Below are 21396 nucleotides of genomic sequence, written 5' to 3'. Positions count from 1 at the left end.
TGCTTGTATTGTTATAACATCATATTTCACTGCTTTGGATTTCTAATACTTTTACTCTCAGTAAGAATGTAAACAGTTAATCCTGCTGAGTGGAGGTGAAGCTGGTTTCATGCTGGATGTATTAGATCTAATGCGTCGTGTCCGACCGTTGATGTCACTGCTGTACCACTAGAGGGCGCGATGCGGCCATATTTAACTATGTTCCCCACAGTTTACATTCTTTCATTCACATTGTGATGGTGTCGACGTGTTCTTATAGAACTGGGTTTACATGCAGATAAGTTCGACACTGTCTCATGACTGAATAACTACAGACATGATCTTTGTCAGACGACAGCTCCACTGAAAAAAGGAGCGTTTGAAGACATTTTATTACTTTGGCCTCGTTGTTCCTGCACATTTATGGAAAATGCACAATCATGGCAAGAAGTAGGAAATACTCTAAATGTCTTCTGTGCAGTATAACACAGTTACAATGCCATTAAAGATAAATAATAACATTAAATAAAAGATGATGATTTATTTTACAAAAATGATAAAATAATAGAATATTTTTTCAAAGAGCCCCCAAGTGTTACTACCAATATTAAAAATAAATCGGGGGTTCCACATGCTATACATATTGTACTATTCGGCAGTTCAGTCGAAGTTTCACTGAATATTTGTCCCGTGACTGTTTGTCTGAGTTGACTTCACATTTTCGCTGAGCAGCTAAGAATTTAATGTTTTTCGTGCAAACAGTTTATTTTTGGCAACATTTTAAACAAGACATTTAGATTAAAGGGATTTTGATGAATTATTAACATTTTAAGCCTCGATTTTTAGTTAATTTTCCTGACTGATGCATTCGTCACACGCTGAGCAGTTCAAAGACCGTCGGAAAGTCGAAAACCCGACAATAATATCTATTTTTACTAAGAAAAACAAAAGAAAACAGTTTTGTAAGATTAATGTTGTCTTCTCTATCAAAAATCTACACAATCTACTGTGGTATCTTCTAAATAGCATAAAAAGGTTAAATAATAATATAACTTGAAATGTAGCATATAAATACAGTATTCATGCCAGAGTGATTGCACAGTTGAATTATTAACATTAGTATGAATTTCATTTTTGGGGCTTTTGGATGCATACAGTTTGAAGATGCACCTTGAGCTTTGGGAAACTATTTTCTTCCCTTTTACATACTAAATATATTTATAAAGGAAGAGTGCTTCTGGATCTTTACAGTTAAAGCAGAATCGATCACTTTTAAACATTGCACCATCCTTTCATCTATTGATCCTTTTCCGCTGTAAACAAAGTGATGTTGAATCCAAGACAAGAAGTTCTAAGCCAGCTGTTTCATATTTCATGTTTGAACTCTGGAAATAATTCCTCTTCTTAATAGGAAGCTGTATTTTTTTATGTTAGAAGACTGTTGTTGTTTTATCGTCAAGTGAAATGTAGAGGAAGCCGTCGGTAAAGGACTGTACTCCATTATCAAGGGAACAAACAAGTCTTTAATCATTTTTATTTTGACTGGGAAAGGGGTTTTAAATGGTTCCTTCCCTGGTACAGAAGTCATCTTGCTTAATGCCTGTGGGTTTCCAGCTGAGGAGTTATGAGCCTGAGGACAATCGCCCGGCTCTAACTGAGCCCCAAACACTCGCCCCTGATTCATGGCTCCTGTACGCCCCACGTAATGGAAAACCAGAGGCCGAAAACTGGAGATGTTTACCGCTGAGTGCTTTTTATTTCTCTCTGCCTGAGTGAAGCATATTAAGGAAAATAAAGCGATGCATCATATATGTTTTCCATGAAAGCCTGGAAACTACAGGCCATGAGTGACATGATGGCCGGCTGTAGAAATATATGGAAGACGAGGCAGATTTGTAGTAAAGATAAATCACAGATCTAAAATATCTGTTGATGTGACCGCCCTCTGCTGGAACTGTAAGTGGAGTTTGACTAGATAGTATTTATTCTCCCCAAATGTTAAATATCCATAAAGAAATAATGGCTGCAACTAATAATCATTTCAGTTAATCTGTTAAAGAAGCCCTGAAGCCCAAAGTGACATTCTTTGTTTTGTCAGACCAACAGTCTAAAACGTAAAGATTGACGACCGTAGAAGAATCATGGAACATGAAATATTTACAATTATGAGAAACTTTTTCGCTTATCAAAACTGTTGCACATAAGTTTTCTGTCCATCAACTAATTGAAGTAATTGACTAATTGTTGCAGTTCTTCTTTATAAACTGCTTTATGTTGTACGATGTTTGTCTTGCTGTGCAGCCTTTAAAGACTCTAAAGTGGTTCGTCGGATGATCACTGGGGGAGGAAATAGAAAAACACAATTTAATTAGCTTTACTTTTCTCTAATTCTTTCTCTTTTCCTGTAAAATACCATCAATGTTTACCTCTTCATCTTCAAAAAGTTATTACAATTCGATTTGAAATGCTCAAAACTGAAAAACGTGCAAAAATATACAGATTTCATTCATTTCTGTGACGAAAACTAAATGAAATTGTTGTTTTTAAAGTTTGTATTATTATTCAAGATATAATAATAAACTTTATTTGTATAGCACCTTTCATACAATAATTGCAGCCCAAAGTGCGTCACAGCAAAAACATAATAATTAGTACACGATTAGACAGAATAAGAGCATTTATAGTACAGTAATCACAGTGTTGGTGTAAATGAGTGTGAAATATTATTAAAAATAGTATAAAATAGCAGAATAAAAACAGTAAAATGTCACCATTAAAAGGCTAATAGTAAAGAGATAAAATAGCAGCTTTAATAAAAGTATTTAAATGAGTTTAAAGTGGCATAAAATAGCAGCATTAAATATTGTATAAAATATCACAATTAAAAGGCTAAAGTAAAGAGATATAACATATCACTATTAAAAGGCTAAAGTAAAGAGATATAAGATATCACTATTAAAAGGCTAAAGTAAAGAGATATAAAATATCACCATTAAAAGGCTAAAGTAAAGAGATATAAAATATCACTATTAAAAGGCTAAAGTAAAGAGATATAAAATATCACTATTAAAAGGCTAAAGTAAAGAGATATAAAATATCACTATTAAAAGGCTAAAGTAAAGAGATATAAAATATCACTATTAAAAGGCTAAAGTAAAGAGATATAAAATATCACTATTAAAAGGCTAAAGTAAAGAGATATAAAATATCACCGGGGCTGCATCCCCGATTTTCTTTTGGATGTTTCTGAACATTTAATAAACCAGTAGTGGATGATCGTGATGTTCTTGGGGGCACATAGTTGATTAGAGAGTTGGCAGTGTAACTTGGTGCGGTTCCGTTTAGGGCTTTGTATACAAGGAGGACCGTAAAGTCTAAAAGTTACTGGAAGCCAGTGTAGAGCAGCTAACAGAGTGCATTACAGTAATCGAGTCGGCTTGAGATGAAAGCATGGATTAGTTTTTCAGCATCCTTTTGATTTATAAATTGACTTTTGCATTAGAAAAGTATGCAGTTAAAACAAAGGCCAGGCCTCAGGGAAAAGAAAACACAAAATGTGTCATAAAAGAAGATTATTAAGTATGTAAGATTGTTACTTTAAAATAAAAATAATACAGACAAAGAATTGTATTAAAAGTTCCTGAAAACTGATTTCTGATGCAACTTTCACAGGAAATAATTGCTTAAATATCCATAATCTCCCTGCCGTTATTGCGTTCACTGTTTTAATTGTACAGTTTATTGCTATGCATTGAATATAATATAAAATATGTATAAAATATGTCACTTAGTCAGGAGTCGTACGTTTACTGGATGATACAAACGAGGCCGTTGGTACTTTCCAGGAAGTGACGGTATACTTAGTAGTCTCATAAGTGTTTATCACATGGCCTTTTTGTTTGTTTAATTTGTCTTTTTAACAAGTTCGGGACAATATATTAATACTGTGTGCATCATAGAGAACTGCTCCACTTTGAAGTGTAAATGAGGATTTACATATTTACATTTAGCCCGCCGTCTGATTCAAGATTCAAAGACTTTGTCATTCGCAAAACCGCTTTTAAAATCTTAAATCCTCCAACGATGCAACATACGGACGGACACACAAAGAAAAGAAATGGTGCAAGAATAAAATGCAGGATTAAGTCAAATATATACAGATAGAATCCGATAAAGTAGAATGTCAAATTAAATACTGTATATGTTTATACTGTAAATATATGTATAACTATATAATATATGAACAGATGACTAAAGAGAAGCAACATTATGGGATTAACACGAAGTAAAAAGACATGATTTTGTTCGTTCGGCTTCAATTTGAGTGTCTTGCGAAGTTATTTTGACTTTTATTAATGTAGATGTGATGTTTGTCACTCCTCATCTCCGCCCTCGGTCCCAGCCTGCCTCTCCTTTATTAATTCCACTGATGACACTCACAAAGTTGACTGTCGTCGACAGCTAATTGACATTAATCTGGTGGAGAATTTGTGAAATGATAACAAGCGATGTATGTTATTGTGAAGTGCTTCCCAGCTGTTGCTTGTAATTTCCAGATGTTGCCTCCCCCCCCCCCCGCGTCACATACAGAGCAAATAAACACTGTGAATCGCTTGTAAACTGACTGTTGTTTATGTTGAGGAATTATGAAAACAGGTGTCTGACGGAGAGCTCTCTTATTCCCTCCACAGGTCCAGGACAGCGACTCCACCTCCGAGTATTCGGACGATGACGTCGTGGTCCGAGGCCGATCGGCGCCGGAGACGAAGCCCATCTTGTCTGTTCGTGAGTATCTCGAGTGTTTAGGGAACATTAGATTTATTACACGGACAGGACAAAGTTACATGCTCACTAAATCACAGAGTTTCCGCAGATCCTTAGAAAGGTAAATTAATGAATCTAAAAATAAGTCCTTAATTGGTATTAAAATATCCTAAATCAATCATGGGAAGTAAAATACACAATGTAAACATTTTATTTTACCTAATGCCTCATTAACAAAAGAATTGTGGTTAAAATTGGTATTAAATTTCCTTTTGAGTGGCATTTAAAAAACCTTCAAAAACTAAATCTGTTCTTCAAACTCAATCCTTCAAAATAAAAGACTAAACAGGAAGTTTATCTCTGCAAAATCATTTCTTCTGAATATTAGAAAGTCTTTGGTTATGACCTGTTTTTGATCCGCCGTCACTTTTTAAGTTGTTTTTGGATTTAGGCAGAAAAGCTACTAACTAATAAACTACTTTAGTTTAAGTTGGAGAGAAACTGTTTCCTGTTTCCTGTTTCCTGTTTAAAGGCACGTCACTTCCATCTTTGCTCCTGACATGCATGAGTCATATTTCTAAGTCGTTAAAACGTTTTTAATTCACGGCACATTGCAAATTCCTATCGCTCCAAACACTTCTTATTGATGCATTTTTGTAAAGTTTGTGTTTTCTAAGCTTCACAAAATCCTTTTCACTGATTTAAAGTTTGTGCTGAACATCCAGAAACCTCTCAGGGTCATTTGCAACATGTATTCATGTGAATAGTTGTTGCTGAAGGTTTTGCATTAATCCAATTAATAAAAAAAGAAGTCATTTTTTACCCGTACAAGAATCCTTCATTTAAAAAAATGATCATCTCCTGTAGTTTTCACTTTCTTGCATCCAATTTTTTATTCTGTTTACGTTTAATAACATTCCATCACACCGAGAAGTTAAAGTGCTAAAGAAACCCACTTATTTTAATTTCCTTGAAACTTTTTAATGTGAAAATGACTCCTTCAAGACGTGTTCCAGATAAATCAAGTCATCCGGCTGCACGCTGACATTTCACCGCCTGATATTTACTGCAGACGGCCTCTTTGTTTTCACAGACCGATCGAGGGGTCACGCAGATCATTTCGACATCGTGGAGCGGGTTGAGATGGGTCAAATGGCCTCCATGTTCTTCAACAAAGGTAATATCTTCTGGCCTCAAGCTTCTACTCTCACCACACATTATTCAATTAACTGCAGACGGCGCCATCATTAGCCACGTGTAACATTTATGGAGGAGCAGTGAAGGTTGTGTGGGATGAATCAGAATCCTTCTTATGTCTGATCCTCACGTTCACAAAGGAAGGGCTCCCGGCTCTTTTAATTGGATGTAATTATATGTGGATAAATTGCCTTTGGTTGTAATTACCTGTATGAGACTCCATCAAGGCTGTTAAATCTCCCCACTGTTCATGTGCCGGGATGATTTGGGAGCTAATGAAGCCTTTGTTAACTTGCGAGAGCAAATTGAAAGCAGAATCACGTTCACCTTGAGCCGCACAGAACACCCTCGCGGCTTTACATTCCTCATGCATACGAGTACGTTGTCCCGGCCGTGTCTCCTCCTCGTCTCCTCCCTCCCCCGCGTCTGCCTGCACAACGCCGACCTGCCGCTTCTTCACCACATGCGAGTGACTCAGCGGCGTCGCTGTTGTCGCAGCGGATGAAGGAACAACAAAAAGGTCAAAGATCTGACAACATCATCTGCGCTGACATGTTCTTCAGCGTTTCAACACTAGGTGGAGCACTCGGCACGCACGGTGTAACACACAGCTCATGTTCACACCCACACGTGTGAACGCACTCATGCATGCCGTCATGCAGCCCATGCTGTTAAAGCTGCAGTGTGCGCCCATCCGTCCAGCCTCGCGTCAGCTCGACTGTTCTGCTCGTTAAAGGTGAAGTGCTCTTGGCTGACGACCTTTCCTACCATGAAACCGGCTGTGTGCAGGTGAGGCACGTGGAGGTATCGATTGGTGAAAAGGAAATGAGTTTTCTCTCCTTCTCTCTCCCCATGCGATGGGAAAGCTGCCCAGTGACTCTCATCAGAAATGAATTAGATAGACACGAGTCCCAGCACATGCTGAACAAAGAGGGGAAACGCTCTCTCACCGTCTACCTGATGCCCAGAGCTTTCATTCCGCTGTGCGAGCTTCCTTCTTGTGCACGAATGTTGACATTTAACAAGTCAAGCAAGTTGTGATTTACATTTTTAGATGCTTCAAATGTTAAATGTGACGGTTCAAGATTATTTCGCAAAATTGTGAGTAAAGTCAGGAACCATCTGATTAAAGAATAATTACCAACGTTCGATGGCAACTTCTACTACTTCTCAGTCCTGTTTTGATACTGTGGATGTAGAGTCAGATTATGCATTATACTTTGTACGATTATCAGATCATATTTTCAGATATTCGTTTCTTCTGGAAGGCGTTCATAAGCTTACAGAAGCTATTCGACCTCCCGACAAACAGATCTGATGAAGTACACTGGCAGTTAGAAATAAGTTGATTAATCGATCGGTTTCATGTGATATTAAATCCCATATTTTTACTATTGGTTAGACAAAGATAGACACATTATTTTAACCAAACGATGAGTCGACTAATCTGAATAAATCTGCTCTCATATTGTCTCAGTGCACAATGATTCCACTTCCTGCAGAGATGTTCTTCATTGATGCACTTGTTTGTGGACTTAATGCAGTTAATTAGTTTAGTTAGAGCTCTAACAGAAAAGACTCGGACAGACTCGTGCAGCCGGCCACGCTGCCTGACCTCTGCCGGCTCAGACTAATTCTAATTCATGTAAAACAAGCTGAGGACTCGTACTACTGTCAAGAAACTAATGTAGGGGCCTTCTGACATCTTAATTGTGCAAGTTGATCAGTGTAAGTTTATGTTTTACTCTTTTGCGCCTCAAGTGATACTTTGTACTCTATGTTAATACATTTAAGAATATATATTTAGTGTTTGTCACACAAAGCAAGCTAGTTTATTTTCAATCTGGAAACTTGTGATCTGACATTTTTCAAGAGTTTCTCACCTTTTAACAGAGCAGACAATGGATACACACACACACACACACATACACATGCATGCATGCACGATGCAGGCGAGTGAGGCGAATGTTAACTCTGTGCATGTGTGACCGAGTTAAACTTCTTTCTTTATTCTGGCACTGTCTCTTGTTTTCAGACTTTATAGATTTGCTCTTTAAATAATCTTCTGACTCTAAGAAGAAGGACGAGCCGGCCATTAAGAGCTAATTATTTATTTGTTTACAGTTGCCCCAAAGTGCATGAAAAATGTGAATCTCAGTCCTCTTCCCGAGGGAATGGTTGTGCAGTTAGAAGTGACAACTTAACATGAGCCAACTCCAGGAAACAAACCTTAATTGCAAGGGATTATGGGTGTGCGGAGAACGAACGTCTTCCTCGGAAAGCGGTGCAAAACGAAAGGGCAGGAAGCTTCTGGACTAACGATTGTATTCGGCTCTTTTTCTTCATGCAAGTTACAGAACGTTAAATCCGTTTGGACACCACTTCCCCACTCTTCACAGATAATAAACTGGAGGCTGTCTGAATGTCCTGCACCTTTTTTTTGCAGGCAATTAAAAAGCATCTCTCTCCTGCTGTTGAAGAGGAACTCTTAGAGGGCGTTTGACTTCCTCCTGGACTGAAATTGACATAGCAGCAAGGCGGGCTTGGAATAAGGCCATGAGCATCGTATCAGCCTGACCTGCCACCACTGACAGGAATGTTGATGGGGGCTGGTTTATCTGCACCACTGTGGAAAGCTGTTACTCTAACCTTCACATTGATGATTTGAAAGTTGATTAGAAGACGACTTTGGCTAAAGTCACAGAGCGAGAGACTAACAGAGCGCCATCCTTGCATCAGCGTCTTGTTTCGGCGCTTCTTTCCTCTGTGACTTGATGTGCTGGTTAACATGGCGGCTTACGCAAACAGCACGTCTTCAACGTGAGCCCATCCTCCCCTGACACGCAGAGGACCGTGGCGGCGAATAGTAATTTATTACGCTGTAACCGGAGCTTCTGTCTCTTAATGAGAGCTAAATATGGGCAACCTCCATTTTTAATACTTCAGTGACTTTTACCTAAATGTCATACTTGTGCATTGAGAGCAGAATCAAAATCCAGAGCGTCTGAAAAATGGGACATGTTTGCTTCAGCTTGCAGCCCAATCATTTCCCATAATCCTTTGCTACAATACTTCCTTGTGTCAGCTAAGAGATGCACTTTAATATCCTGGATATGTTATAATAGCTCACTGTGATCACTGTGTGTGTGTGTGTGTGTGAGTGAGAGTGTGAGAGAGAGTGAGAGAGAGTGCGTGTGATTTTAAGGAAATATCAATTTGTAGGCTTTGGACTCAAACCTTCCAGTCACCAACCTTTAAGCTTAATTTCCCCAGAATGCAACAGTGCATTCAGCTCAGGACGTACTGGTGGAGAATAACGTGTAAATGTCTCGTTGAAACCAGATGTTAAAATGAACCGGAGTAGTGTTTTCCAACAGCTGTGTGCAGGATGTTCTTCCTTCACTCTGAGCGGGTTATCACATTTAATGCATCCTTCTGCAGAAGTTGCCTGAGAGTCCGACATCTGAAGTTGTTCCTCGCTCCTCGGGCATCATGTTTTCGGGTTGTCTTGCCTTGAGGGAATGTCTTCACTTGGCACAAACGTCCACTTGGAATCAAACTGAGTGTAATTCATACATTAATTATGATAATTTCACTCAAACGTCTAAAAGGTTAACATTATGAAGTGGTGACAGTTTGGACAGACGTGGCTGCAAACAGCCGCGAGGCGCTAATTCTAGTTTTTTTTTTTTTATGTCACTTATCAAATGATTGATTGAGAAAATAATCGACTGAGCATCGCTTTCAGACATCGTGTCAATTCAACTTTATTTATTTGCCACATTTCATACATAATAAAATGCAACTCAAAAATAACATAAGAATAAAACAAGTGCAGAATATACAAGACACACACACACACACACACACACACACATACTGAGGTGCAAGGACATTTTGAACTCTGTATAGAAGTAGCATAATATTAAATTAGTTAGTTTTGCTCAGGAATGTTAAATATGGCCTTATTATTATGGTGCACTGACAAAGACGTTTAGTGTGTTACCTGCATCACACTGAAGCTGTGTTGACGAGGTCTAAATTGGCTATTTCTTACTCTACTGTCCTATTTACTTATTTTTAGAGACGGGGTGTTGTTGCCTCCGGGGCTGGCTCAATTTAGATTTGATTTGTGAAAGTCTATGATATCAGTTCATCAACATTTGACTCTAATATTCCCACAAGAAGTAGACTTGGAATATGAGGAGAGAAAGGTTAATGAGGTGAAATTCAAAGTTAAAATTACCGTTTTTATTTCAGAGGCTTTCAGGGTGACAGCCGCAGTTGTTTGTGACTCTACAGGAGGTTACAATAGGATACTTAAACTAACATGTTCCCGTTCAGAATATGTAATGTACTGTGTTAAATCTGTACTGTTAAACTTGTATAATGTAATAAGTAATGCGCTCAGAGAGGTTGCCAGGTCTGCTGTCAGTCATAAGCAAAGTGTTGATGGATAGTGATGGTTTTCACAGCTACATGAAGGACTGGGCTCCGACGTGAAGACCCAGTTTTTGCCCGTGGCTCTGGGTAATTGGGAAATATTAGTTACAGTGCCGTGACTGCTGCATCCCTGTGGTCATGCAGAGCTATCGCTTACTGACAGCGGCGGCAGAGTACAGTACTGTCCTCGTCCAATGTTGTGCCACAGGAGACATTGTGCGCAGGAGAGAAGGGTTTGTTTCTTCAGCTGACATATTTTAATATCATGTTCCATCATTCTGCTCCAGTCCGACCGGTATTTCATCAGTTGCTTCACTACAGAACTACTTATACTCAGGCCTGTCGCGATGATTACATTATCGTGTTATCGTACGACATATAGACATGACCTCGATCATTTTTACGTTATCGTACGATATATGGACATTAGCTCGATAATGTTTTACGTCATCAACTTATCGTACGATATGTGGACATGACCTCGATAGTTTTTTCCGTAATTGACTTATCGTACGATTTGTTGACATGACCTCGATCATTTTTACGTCATTGACTAATCGTACGATATGTGGACATCAGCCTACCTCGATCATTTTTACGTTATCGTACGATGTGTTGACATGACCTCGATAATTTTAACGTTATCCACTTATCGTACGATAAAGTAAAAATGATCGAAGTCATGTCCACATATCGTACGATAAGTGGATAACGTTAAAATTATCGAGGTCATGTCAACACATCGTACGATAACGTAAAAATGATCGTTGACATGACCTCGATAATTTTAATTGTTATCCACTTGTTTATCACTTGTTTATCACTTGTTTATCACTTGTTTATCCACATGTGAACATGATTCCGAGTAATTTTGACGTCATTGACTTATATGATATGTGGACTTCAGCCTACCTTGATAATTTTTACATTATAGACTTATTGTACGATATATGAACATTAGCGAGAACATTTTTACGTTAACGAGTTATCCTACGATATATGGTCATGACCTCTTTAATTTTACATTATCAACTTATTGTAAGAAATATGTTTATTACCTCGATCATTTTTACTTTATCGACTTATCGCACCATATATGAACATGACCTCGATAAAGACCACAAAAGTATTTATTGTGACGTTAATGTTTTTATAGGAGAACCACCCAGAAATCATTCCCCGAAGCAACTTAACTTAACTTATGTTTGACACATGCATTTTTTCACAAGATTTCATGCAATGCTGCAAAATACTTTGCTATTGTTTGAAATGTAATGGGTATTACATGACCCGTAAAATGGGTCATGTAATACTTTTCACATCGTTTGCATCTCGTTTCACAATATTGATTCAATTGAAATGAATCATGTCTTTAGCGCAACACTTACATTCTTCAATCATCTCTGTTGAGTGCCCCATTTAATGTCCGTTAATGCTTTTATTGATTACTTATGATGCATCTTACCACTATTGAGTAGAACATTTTGTTATATCACTTTTCTGTTTCTGCGTCTCACCAAAGAAGGATTAAACTTTGCATTATTGGCCCTATATAACTATACAGTCCTGGTTTATACACAAAAAAACAGAATATGATCAAAAGAATATGTAATATATACAAGTTCTGATTCAGTTGTTTAAGCTTGAGCAGAAAAATGAACGGTTGCAACCTATTTTGATGATCATTAAGTACATTTCAAACCTGAAATGTCAAAAATTCTCACTTTCCAGCTCCTTAAATGTGAAGATCTGCTCCTTTTGTCTGTTTCAGTGTACATTGAATATTTTTGGAGGTTTGGACTGTTCAATCTGAAGACATTGTCATGAGCAGTTGTTTTTTATTGTCTGCAGTACAACTATGAATGGTTGTTTATTAAGCTGCTATTTCCTTATGTTGGAACTTCTATCACGACCTAATTTAACTGTAATTTAAGACCCTCAGCCCTTTAACTCATAAAAGAATCAGTGCAGCCCGTAAAGCTGTGAATCTGTTTTATTCCTTTTTTATGGACTCTACGCTCTAATTTCCTTGGCAGTAATGAATTAGCTGAGGGGTCCAGTTGGACGCCTGAACCCCCTTCTGAGGATTCAAGAGCGTGATGGATGTGCGATGCACTGTGATGATCTGTCTGCCGGTTAAAGCCCTCCGTCTTGTCTTGGCAAAGGCAGCCGGGGCCGAGCCTGCCAGTCGAGTGCGTGGATGTAGAGAAAAGGGCAGATGGTGAAGAGCGCGTCGCCGTGCAGAGTAAAGGCTGACAGCGAAAACTTCCTTCATGCAGTGATTAGTTTTTTAATTAATGCTATTAATATTTTTCAATGGGCCAATACGATGTGCCTGTGCTGTCCCAGAAAAAGGGATGGAGGGATGTAGTGAGCGGAGGTGTGGATGAGAGTGCATTTTAATAGGGATGGCCGCGTCATGGGGAAGTTTTGACACACTTCACCTCAACTATATTTCATGATTAAGTATTTGGACGGCTGAGGAAAAGATGAAGAATGTGTTTTGCTTGTCAACTCTTGGCGTCGTGTTAGTTTTAAAGGAGTACTTGACCTACACAATGATCTTTTTGTATATTAATTACTCACCCAGTGTTGCCTCGTATTCTTGAAGAAAACTTTGTTTTATGTGTTATTCAAAAAACAGATACAAGTCTTGATGAATTAAAATAAATGTGGGACACTTTTAACATAGGCTGGACTATTAATCTGAATTTTATCGAATAGTTAAGAGGAACAACATTTATTATTGTGGTGCTGCAGAGACGTCCCGGCCTTCAAATCGTATTCTACAGATCTTTGCAAAAAAAATCACACCATGCACATTTCAATACAAATGAGAATAATGATGCAAACATGACCATTCGCTCTAATATGGTGCAATATCAGTCAAGTAATTGCAATTCGATTTTTCCCACAAATCGTTCAGCAAAACATTTAGAAACTCTCACACAACTCGTGCAGTTTAATCCAAGTCTCATTGATCCACTTCACTAAAACCTTAATATTTAAAGCACTTTGGACTCTTACGGACGAGTAGCACAAGCGTGAGACTGTTTTAAGTGTTTTAACTAGTAAGGTTTTAGCAAAAATGTATTTGTTTGTGAAGTAGTGAGCATACGACTGAATAAATGAGACTTAAACTGTGTGAGAGTTTGTAAACAGATGTTATAGACAGCTGCTAAACGCGGCTCTATTTACTTAAAGTCATCAAGACTTTTCTGTGTCTTTGAATGCTTCATTAAGCGTGCAGGCGTGTAAGAGAAACAACCTTTTCTTCAGGTATTCAAGGTAACACAGGGTGAATACAAATGGGTGAAGTATTCCTTTAAGACTCATTCATTCATGTCTTGTTCTTTTCATGTTTGTCTTTCAGTCGGCGTCAACATGTTCTACATCTGCATCATCGTCTATCTGTACGGAGACCTGGCCATCTACGCAGCAGCTGTGCCGATATCGCTAATGGAGGTCGCCTGGTAAGACCAACACTCTCACTTTACCTCATTTATTCTCACTTTTTATTGTGAAATAAAACGTCTATATCGATGGAATTTGGAACATTTTCTACTTTCCATTTTGGCAAGTCAGAGCACATCTGTCTTCATCTCATTGGCTCCTCTGCCCGACATTTTTGGTCCAATTGACACCTTCTGAACTCAAGATTAAGACAATCAAGCTTTGCTGACAAAAGGCTTCGGGCCCGCTGACCTCTCACCGTCTGAGTCGTGTTGACTTGCTTCCAGACAGATTTTTATTGCAAGTCTGTTGGTCAGACTAAGGTGAGAATAAAGTATTTTATATAGTTCCAGACTCTGCCCTTCAGATCCTGGACCTCAGAAATATCCTTTCCCCCTTTAGTGTTGTAGGGAGATGATTTTAAAATGTTTTTAAAGAAAGTATAATGTTTTATAAACCATCTTATCTCAATTACTTTCTCTGACTTCAGTGTTTCTGTTTATTAGAATAATCTCACACTATGTTGAGCCAGGTGAATTTGAAAGCCTTGTTTACGTATGAAAACAATGTGCGTTTTCATATTTAGCTGTATTATAACAAGTTCCTTGCTGAGCCGGACTCTAACCAGGAAGTTGTTTGTGTATTTGTTTACCAAACCTGAGCCTTAAATTGCAAAAGCAACACACACACGGAGATTCGCTTTTATTACAGCTTCTTTTCTTTTTTTAAGGCCACGGTGACAAACAGACTGAGCAATATGTTATTAATACTTTAAATGTATCAAAACGTATTTGAAATACTTTCAGTTTGCTTCATTTCCTGTTTTACAGTTGGGATTTTGTTACAGTGAAAACTCTTTTTCTTCTTCTTCTTCTTCTTCTTTTTCTTCTTCTTCTTCTTCTTCTTCTTCTTCTTCTTCTTCTTCTTCTTCTTCTTCTTCTTCTTCTTCTTCTTCTTCTCTTCTTCTTCTTCTTCTTCTTCTTCTTATTATTATTATTATTATTTCTTCTTATTATTATTATTTCTTATTCTTTTTCTTCTTCTTCTTCTTATTATTATTATTATTTCTTATTCTTTTCTTCTTCTTCTTCTTCTTCTTCTTCTTCTTCTTCTTATTTCTTCTTCTTCTTTTTTCTTTTTCTTCTTCTTCTTCTTTTTCTTTTTCTTCTTCTTCTTTTTTTTCTTCTTTTTTCTTCTTCTCCTTTTTTTTCCTTTTTTTTCTTTTTCCTTTTTCCTTCTTCTTCTTCTTCTTCTAATAGTTGCTGTGACAAAGCCGGCCTACGTCATGGTGTCCTGGGGCACAGCACACTGATGGTGTCTGATTGTATTAAATTCTCTCCCACTGTGGTCCAAACTTCGCTAACCTTCCAGCAAGAATAAATGTTAAATGTAACTGAGACTTCAGAAGCAGTTTGCGTTGCCTGAAGGCACAAACTGCAGACGTCGCGGTAGCGTGGGCCGAAGATTTTTATCAAAGCTCTGTCTGTCACGCAACAATGATCGGGTTTGTGATTACTTTAAAGAGACACACACCTTTTCACAGCCTCTGCTGCTCAGACTTTTTATGACAAGAACAATCTTTAAATGACGGCCTACAGTGTGAACAACGTCCCGCAAGGTTAAGGTCAAACATTAAGCTCTGTTGTTGTTTTGTTTGTCCTACAGTGGAAACCACTCCTGCAGCGCTGGAAGTGTGAAGTACAACGACACAGATCCCTGCTGGGGTTCTGTGACCAGGAAAGATGCATACCGGGTGTTTCTGGTGAGTCCCAACAGCATGCACGTACCTCTGTTTACCAGTTATCCACCGCCCGGCAGCTGGAGCTTAGTCCAGGACTGGAGTCAATATAACACATATCATGGTCCTGCATGGATAGGTCCAGGACCTCTGACCTCTGGGTGGTTATTTATATATATATATACTTTTATTTATTGAGTTTACAGAACAACTACTGTATCGTGATATATAATTACATATAAGAGTTTTAACCCCGACTGTCCGGGTCACAAACGTTCTAATTTTACAAAATATGTTTCTGAAACATTTGAGTCAAAGCACCAAAAGTCAAAGTATTTATTATGCATTTAAAAAAGGTGTATTATATTACTGGATTATGATTATTGATGCATTAATATGACCATCACTTTAATGTTGCAGCTGGTAAAGGTGGAGCTCATTTGAATTCCTTTATATGTACATGCATAGTTTAACCAATAATAATAATCATCATCACATAATCTAAACATGCAAAGTAACTAGAAAACTATGTGCAAGTCTTGCTTTTCAGGGGTCAAAAAATACTTTTGCCACAATGTGTGTGTGTGTGTGTGTGTGTGTGTCTGTGTGTGTGTGTGTGTGTGTGTGTCTGTGTGTCTGTGTCTGTGTGTGTGTGTGTGTGTGTGTGTGTGTGTGTGTGTGTGTCTGTGTGTCTGTGTGTGTGTGTGTGTCTGTGTGTGTGTGTGTGTGTGTGTGTGTGTGTGTGTGTGTGTGTGTCTCCTTGAAGTCTGAAGCGAGCCAAACTCTGTGATTTCCACTTGAGCTTTAACTTTGCACAGCGACAGTGATAGATGTGCTGATCTCCTCCTGTATAATTTCTCCTCCTCTCCTTTCTACCTTTTAATAGAATGAGCAGAGCACAAATAATTTGCCAATAAATGAACTTTTCCCCTTTCTCTCCTAATGGGATAAGCCTCTTACTGTATGTAAGCAAATTGAAATAATGCTGACTTGTAATCTCCGTGCAATTAGTTTAGACTTGCACTTTTGCAGACTAATTTCCTCGTTTCATCATGAGCGCTCAGGGAAATAGATATGAAGCATGAAGCATATGTTTACCAGTGAATACTGACAAGTGGGGGCGCACTGATTTTACCTTTGTGGTGTTGGACGTACAAAACCTGCAGATCCTTGAAAAAGTCTTAAAAGGCCTTGAATGTGTTCATCTTAAAATAAAGCCTTAATTGGCATTAAATTGTCTTAAATTAATCTTTTTTAATAACTCATTATTTTTTAAAACATTGCAATTTTTAATCTCAAAAATAATTGGTAACATCTATTATTTTTTATTATTTACAGAATGCTCATATTATTTCAATATTTTAGGTAAATGATCTTTTTCACTGGACCATAAAAGTCTTTTCTAACAGTTAATATTCGGTCTAAATTGTCCCGAACCCTTTTTTTCTTCTTCAATTTAGTTTTTTGTAAAGTTGATTTTGAATTTAACTCCGAGTGGCATTAAAAAGTCTGTAATGTAATTTACCTCAAGCTGCAGGATGTCGTCTGATACATGTAACACACCGTTTCTGCTGTTCAGTTACAACCGTTCAAACTCTTTGTTCAGTGTAACTTCATGCGTCCGCACGCTCGTGGTTCAGACCACTGAGCAAACTGCATGAAAGTAAGTTAAGTTGACTTCTCATGGTTTTAATCAAACGATCTCTTTGTCTCAGCAACTTAACTCTCTCTGCTTCAGCTTCTAGTCTGATTTGCATCCATACAGCTACTCTCTATGTGCACCGAGTGTCTAACAGTGATGTTAAACCATACTGTTCACTGAGTCATGATTTAGATGCTCGGGTGATTATTAAAGAATATTTAGTCTTTCTGATTTGAGTCGTTGATCCGTGTGCTCGCAGATTGTATGACTTTATAATGTCATTATGTTTTTATCCTGGGAATCTTCTTTCTGATCGACCTTTCCTTAAATAAATCCAAAATCATGGCGCTGTGATGAAACCCTGAGCAGCTCCTGTTCTCGTACTGTACGCTGTGTGTCTGCGCCGCCACACAGTCGGAGGATCTGGCCTCGAGACACCGCCCGGACTCTGAATGATGAGTCTAAATAATTGACTATTTCTCATCAGCTGTGCTCTACCCTGTGGAAAGAGCTATCAAAAACCTGCCCCGTCAAGCATCCACCTCGACTCCTTTGTATTCTCAGTGTTGTGAGCTGAGCTGCAAGGTCAACGCGCCCTTCTGCCACAGTATTGAACTGAAGAACGGAACGTTTTCCCTCGGGTCCCCCAGAGGTGCAAAGTGTCTGACGGGTCATTCAGTGAAGCCAACGCTCAAAATTGCTAGCTGGGAAAAAAAGGACAAAAAATACTAAAAGTTTGAAGCAGGGAGGTTCCTGCAAACATCAACCCATCCCTGACTTCATACAAATACACGTGTATAAAACAGTGGTTTATAACCCTGACTGCATTTAAGTCCCAATATTTCTGTAATTAATATTTGAAGGGGCGTGACTATCACAGGGTTCACACGGATCCTTAAAAAGTCTTAAATCTAACTGCAGGAATCCTGCATCCAACACATCTCATTACAAAAACTCAACGATTTATAAACGTGTAACTCCTGCAAGCCAATCAGCAGGTACAGCAATGTTGAGAACCCACAAATAAGGCAACAAATACGTCTCCACACGTATGGAAAACCCTCACTCCTGTTCTTATGAGTGGACAACAAATGTAATGCAACTCTCAAGTGCTCGCTTTCTAAATCCAAAATGCTTCTTGTGAGCAGCAGTTTCTTGATGCTGTTACTTTATACTTTTATATCACATAATAACGTTCATGTTCTGTTCTGTAGACGTATCCACACATACATTACACACTTGTGTTGAAGTAAAGACCTCACAATGACGGGAGTTCACAGTATTCTAAAATAAGTACTGTTTTTTTTCGCTGCTACTGGATACGTTTATTTTTAACATCAATTATTTTGATGTAAAAAGTTACAAAATGTATATCTTGTACAAAACAAGTTCTTCCTGGATTCTACCGTGTGAAATAATGCATTTACGTTGCACTTCAGTAACATGAACACGTGTAGTGTGGACTGTTGGACGCCAAGGAGGACTGTAGTTGTGTTTAAATTTGGACTCTGTGCTAATGTTCCACGGGGAATAATGGGGGATGTTAGAGACATTACTGCAGCCATAACATTTTTAGAGTTTAGTAAATGACAAGAGATTAAAAAGCAGCCTGATTATAGTGGTGCTATAAAGAGCTCTAATCCCGTGTGGGTGATTGGTGCTGAGAGAGAGAGAGAGAGAGAGACAGAGAGACAGAGAGGGAGAGAGAGAGACAGACAGAGAGAGAGAGAGAGAGAGAGAGAGACACACACAGAGACGGGAATAATTCTCCACATGTGATGCTTTCAGTTGCTCTCCTCCTGGACTTCATCTTCACAACATTTGGATGTTTTTAAGTATTCTACCTTTTGAGAATCTCCATAAATATTTCCCAGTTCATGTGTTCTGTGATCTTTTTCTGTATTTGCATTAAAACGGTGTTTTTTTTGCAATTTAGTTTTGAAATTGGCAAATTTATGAGAAATAAAAAGCAAACTTAAGCCTAACAATTTAATGTATGTAACAAGCAGCCTTTTTATTTTTTGTATAACTTGAACTTATTCACTGATATCTGAGAAATACTAACATCTTTATTAAAAAGTGTTTATTTTCTAAGTTTAGCTTGAATAAATGTTACTTTATTCATCAGTGGGCCCTTTGTGTGTTCATATTATATTATCAGTTGAGAACTCGTATCGTATACACTCTACTCTATGAATGCACCAACACACCAATAATAAGAAGAGCGACAAAAAGAGAGAAATATTATAAAAAGAATATTATTAGAAGTAATTGTAAAATAAAGAATATGTGCAGGAAACAAAAACATAACATTTCTGTGAAAATAAATATGTTGACATCTGAATTAAAAGTGGTAAAATGTGCAAAGGATCGAGGGCATGATGACGGGAATCGTTTTTTAAACCGAAAAGATTCACTCCCCCAACTAATCCGTCTCGTCCTGAAGAGCACTTTGACCTCCGTTTGATGTCGTTGACCTTATTCATCGAGGTTTTTTAGATTCGTACGTGTGAATCTCTTCAACAGTTCTGGCAGGTTTCCCCTCGCCGGCCGCTCCGCAGCGATACGGGTGCTTTGTTCGCAGATCAACAGATTGCGGGTTATTTTTAGGTTTGAACAGCTGTCCCTGTACAGACGACTAGACCTTTACCAACAGCACTCCTGTTTGACGCTAAGGAAATAAAGAGCGGTGAGAAAAAACACTCACTTTTGAGCGCTGACATTATTTGTAATCCTGTGTTTTTATTCCACCTGTTGCTGCCAGTTTGTGGATCTGTGTGTTGTTTCCTACAGATGGCCTGACCCGTGTTCCTCGCTCACCCAGAGGGCACGTCTGGATCTAGTGTGTTTTCAGGCGTCACATTTTCTTTTATAGCTCCACACCTCGGGCCACACCAGCTGAGTGTCAGCTGAGTCATTGGCACTCAGCCTACAGGGGGAACTGGTGTGTGTGTGTGTGTGTGTGTGTGTGTGTGGGCTCCACAAAGTGAAATGAGCTGAATTATGCATGATCTCCACACAATGATATTGTCATGCACATCCAACTTTCAAGGCGTTGTCATTTTCAGTGCTGGATTCCCAAAGAGACTGATTACTCGGTGATATTAAAGCAGCCGGTTGATATTTCTGGGGTCAGATCTTTGACTGAATCAGAATCGACTCTACACGTCAGTCTTCTGAAAGCTCTTAAGAACATCAGATGACCGTGAGCTGCTGTGCGGCTGATTGATTCTCCTCTTTGCTGCCCGAGCCGACGCCTGGAGGGCTTTTCCTCCAATATCTACAATATTTGTTGGCTTTCGGGGTGTGAAAGGAAGATGATGGAAGCCATTGCATAAGTGCACTCAGTGTTGATCCTGGCCCTTTACACGGCTTTGATTGAAAAGATTAAGCGGCCGTGCACAACAGTGGGGACTTTGTGGGTTTTAGTTCGGCTCCAGCAGAGCTTCCCGAGACCTCAATTAAACTTTGCTGTCCTTGATTGTCCCCTGCTAAGTTTTCTTTTTGAATTTCACCGCAGGGGCTTTGTCACAGCGGCTACTCCGCTGGACAGGCGCTGCACTTTTAAATGGCTGATTTATTGTCCTCCCAGCATGTGGGAAGTGATGGGAAATCAATGGCGTATATGAGCTCAGCTTATGCTTACACGGCATTGTTCACTGCTCATCTTCATGCAGATGTTTCAATTATAGTATGTTTCTATTAAAGCGTTCGCTGTCTTCATGGATTGGAATAAAGTTGATTTGAAGTGCAAAGTTGTTGCGCGTCCCCTGAGAGTTGAGGAATGACCCGCGCTGCCACTCTCCTCAATCCAGAGCTGATTGATTAATTAAGTGACTAATAAAGATTTATTCCAGCGACCTTGATGGCCGTTCCCTGTGAAGGCCTCCTGCCATCTTTCTGCTGCAGTGTTGTAACCTGTTACACGCAGTTACCAGAGAGGAAGTAGCAGCTTGGGGGAATAATCCAACATTTTTTTTATCCGATTTGAGGATTCGTTAGAAAATATAGAATTCTACGAAAGCGACTTTAAATGATAGAAGATTTCTCTCCACGTCAGATGAAGCGACTTCACGCAGGAAAGAAGCAACTGCTGAACCAGTAGCAGCTTTGTTACCCATTATAGGCTTTTTATAACCAGTGTTAAGTGTTATTAACCATGTTGGTGCCAGATATTGGA

At 38.6% G+C, this 21396-nt stretch overlaps 1 protein-coding gene across 1 annotated transcript in view; it reads left to right on the top strand.

Annotated features, from left to right (window-relative positions):
* Positions 1–21396, top strand: part of tmem104 (transmembrane protein 104) — a 77046-nt gene that overhangs the window by 2839 nt on the left and 52811 nt on the right. The window contains 4 exon segments of the mRNA XM_029437500.1: positions 4671–4764; positions 5837–5920; positions 13757–13856; positions 15502–15598. Of these exon segments, the coding sequence (XP_029293360.1) occupies positions 4671–4764; positions 5837–5920; positions 13757–13856; positions 15502–15598 (375 nt within the window).

This window comes from Cottoperca gobio, chromosome 8 (assembly GCF_900634415.1).
Source record: "Cottoperca gobio chromosome 8, fCotGob3.1, whole genome shotgun sequence".
Lineage (NCBI taxonomy): Eukaryota > Metazoa > Chordata > Actinopteri > Perciformes > Bovichtidae > Cottoperca > Cottoperca gobio.
Note: the sequence above shows the minus strand (reverse complement) of the source record. Positions and strands in the feature narration are given on the sequence as shown.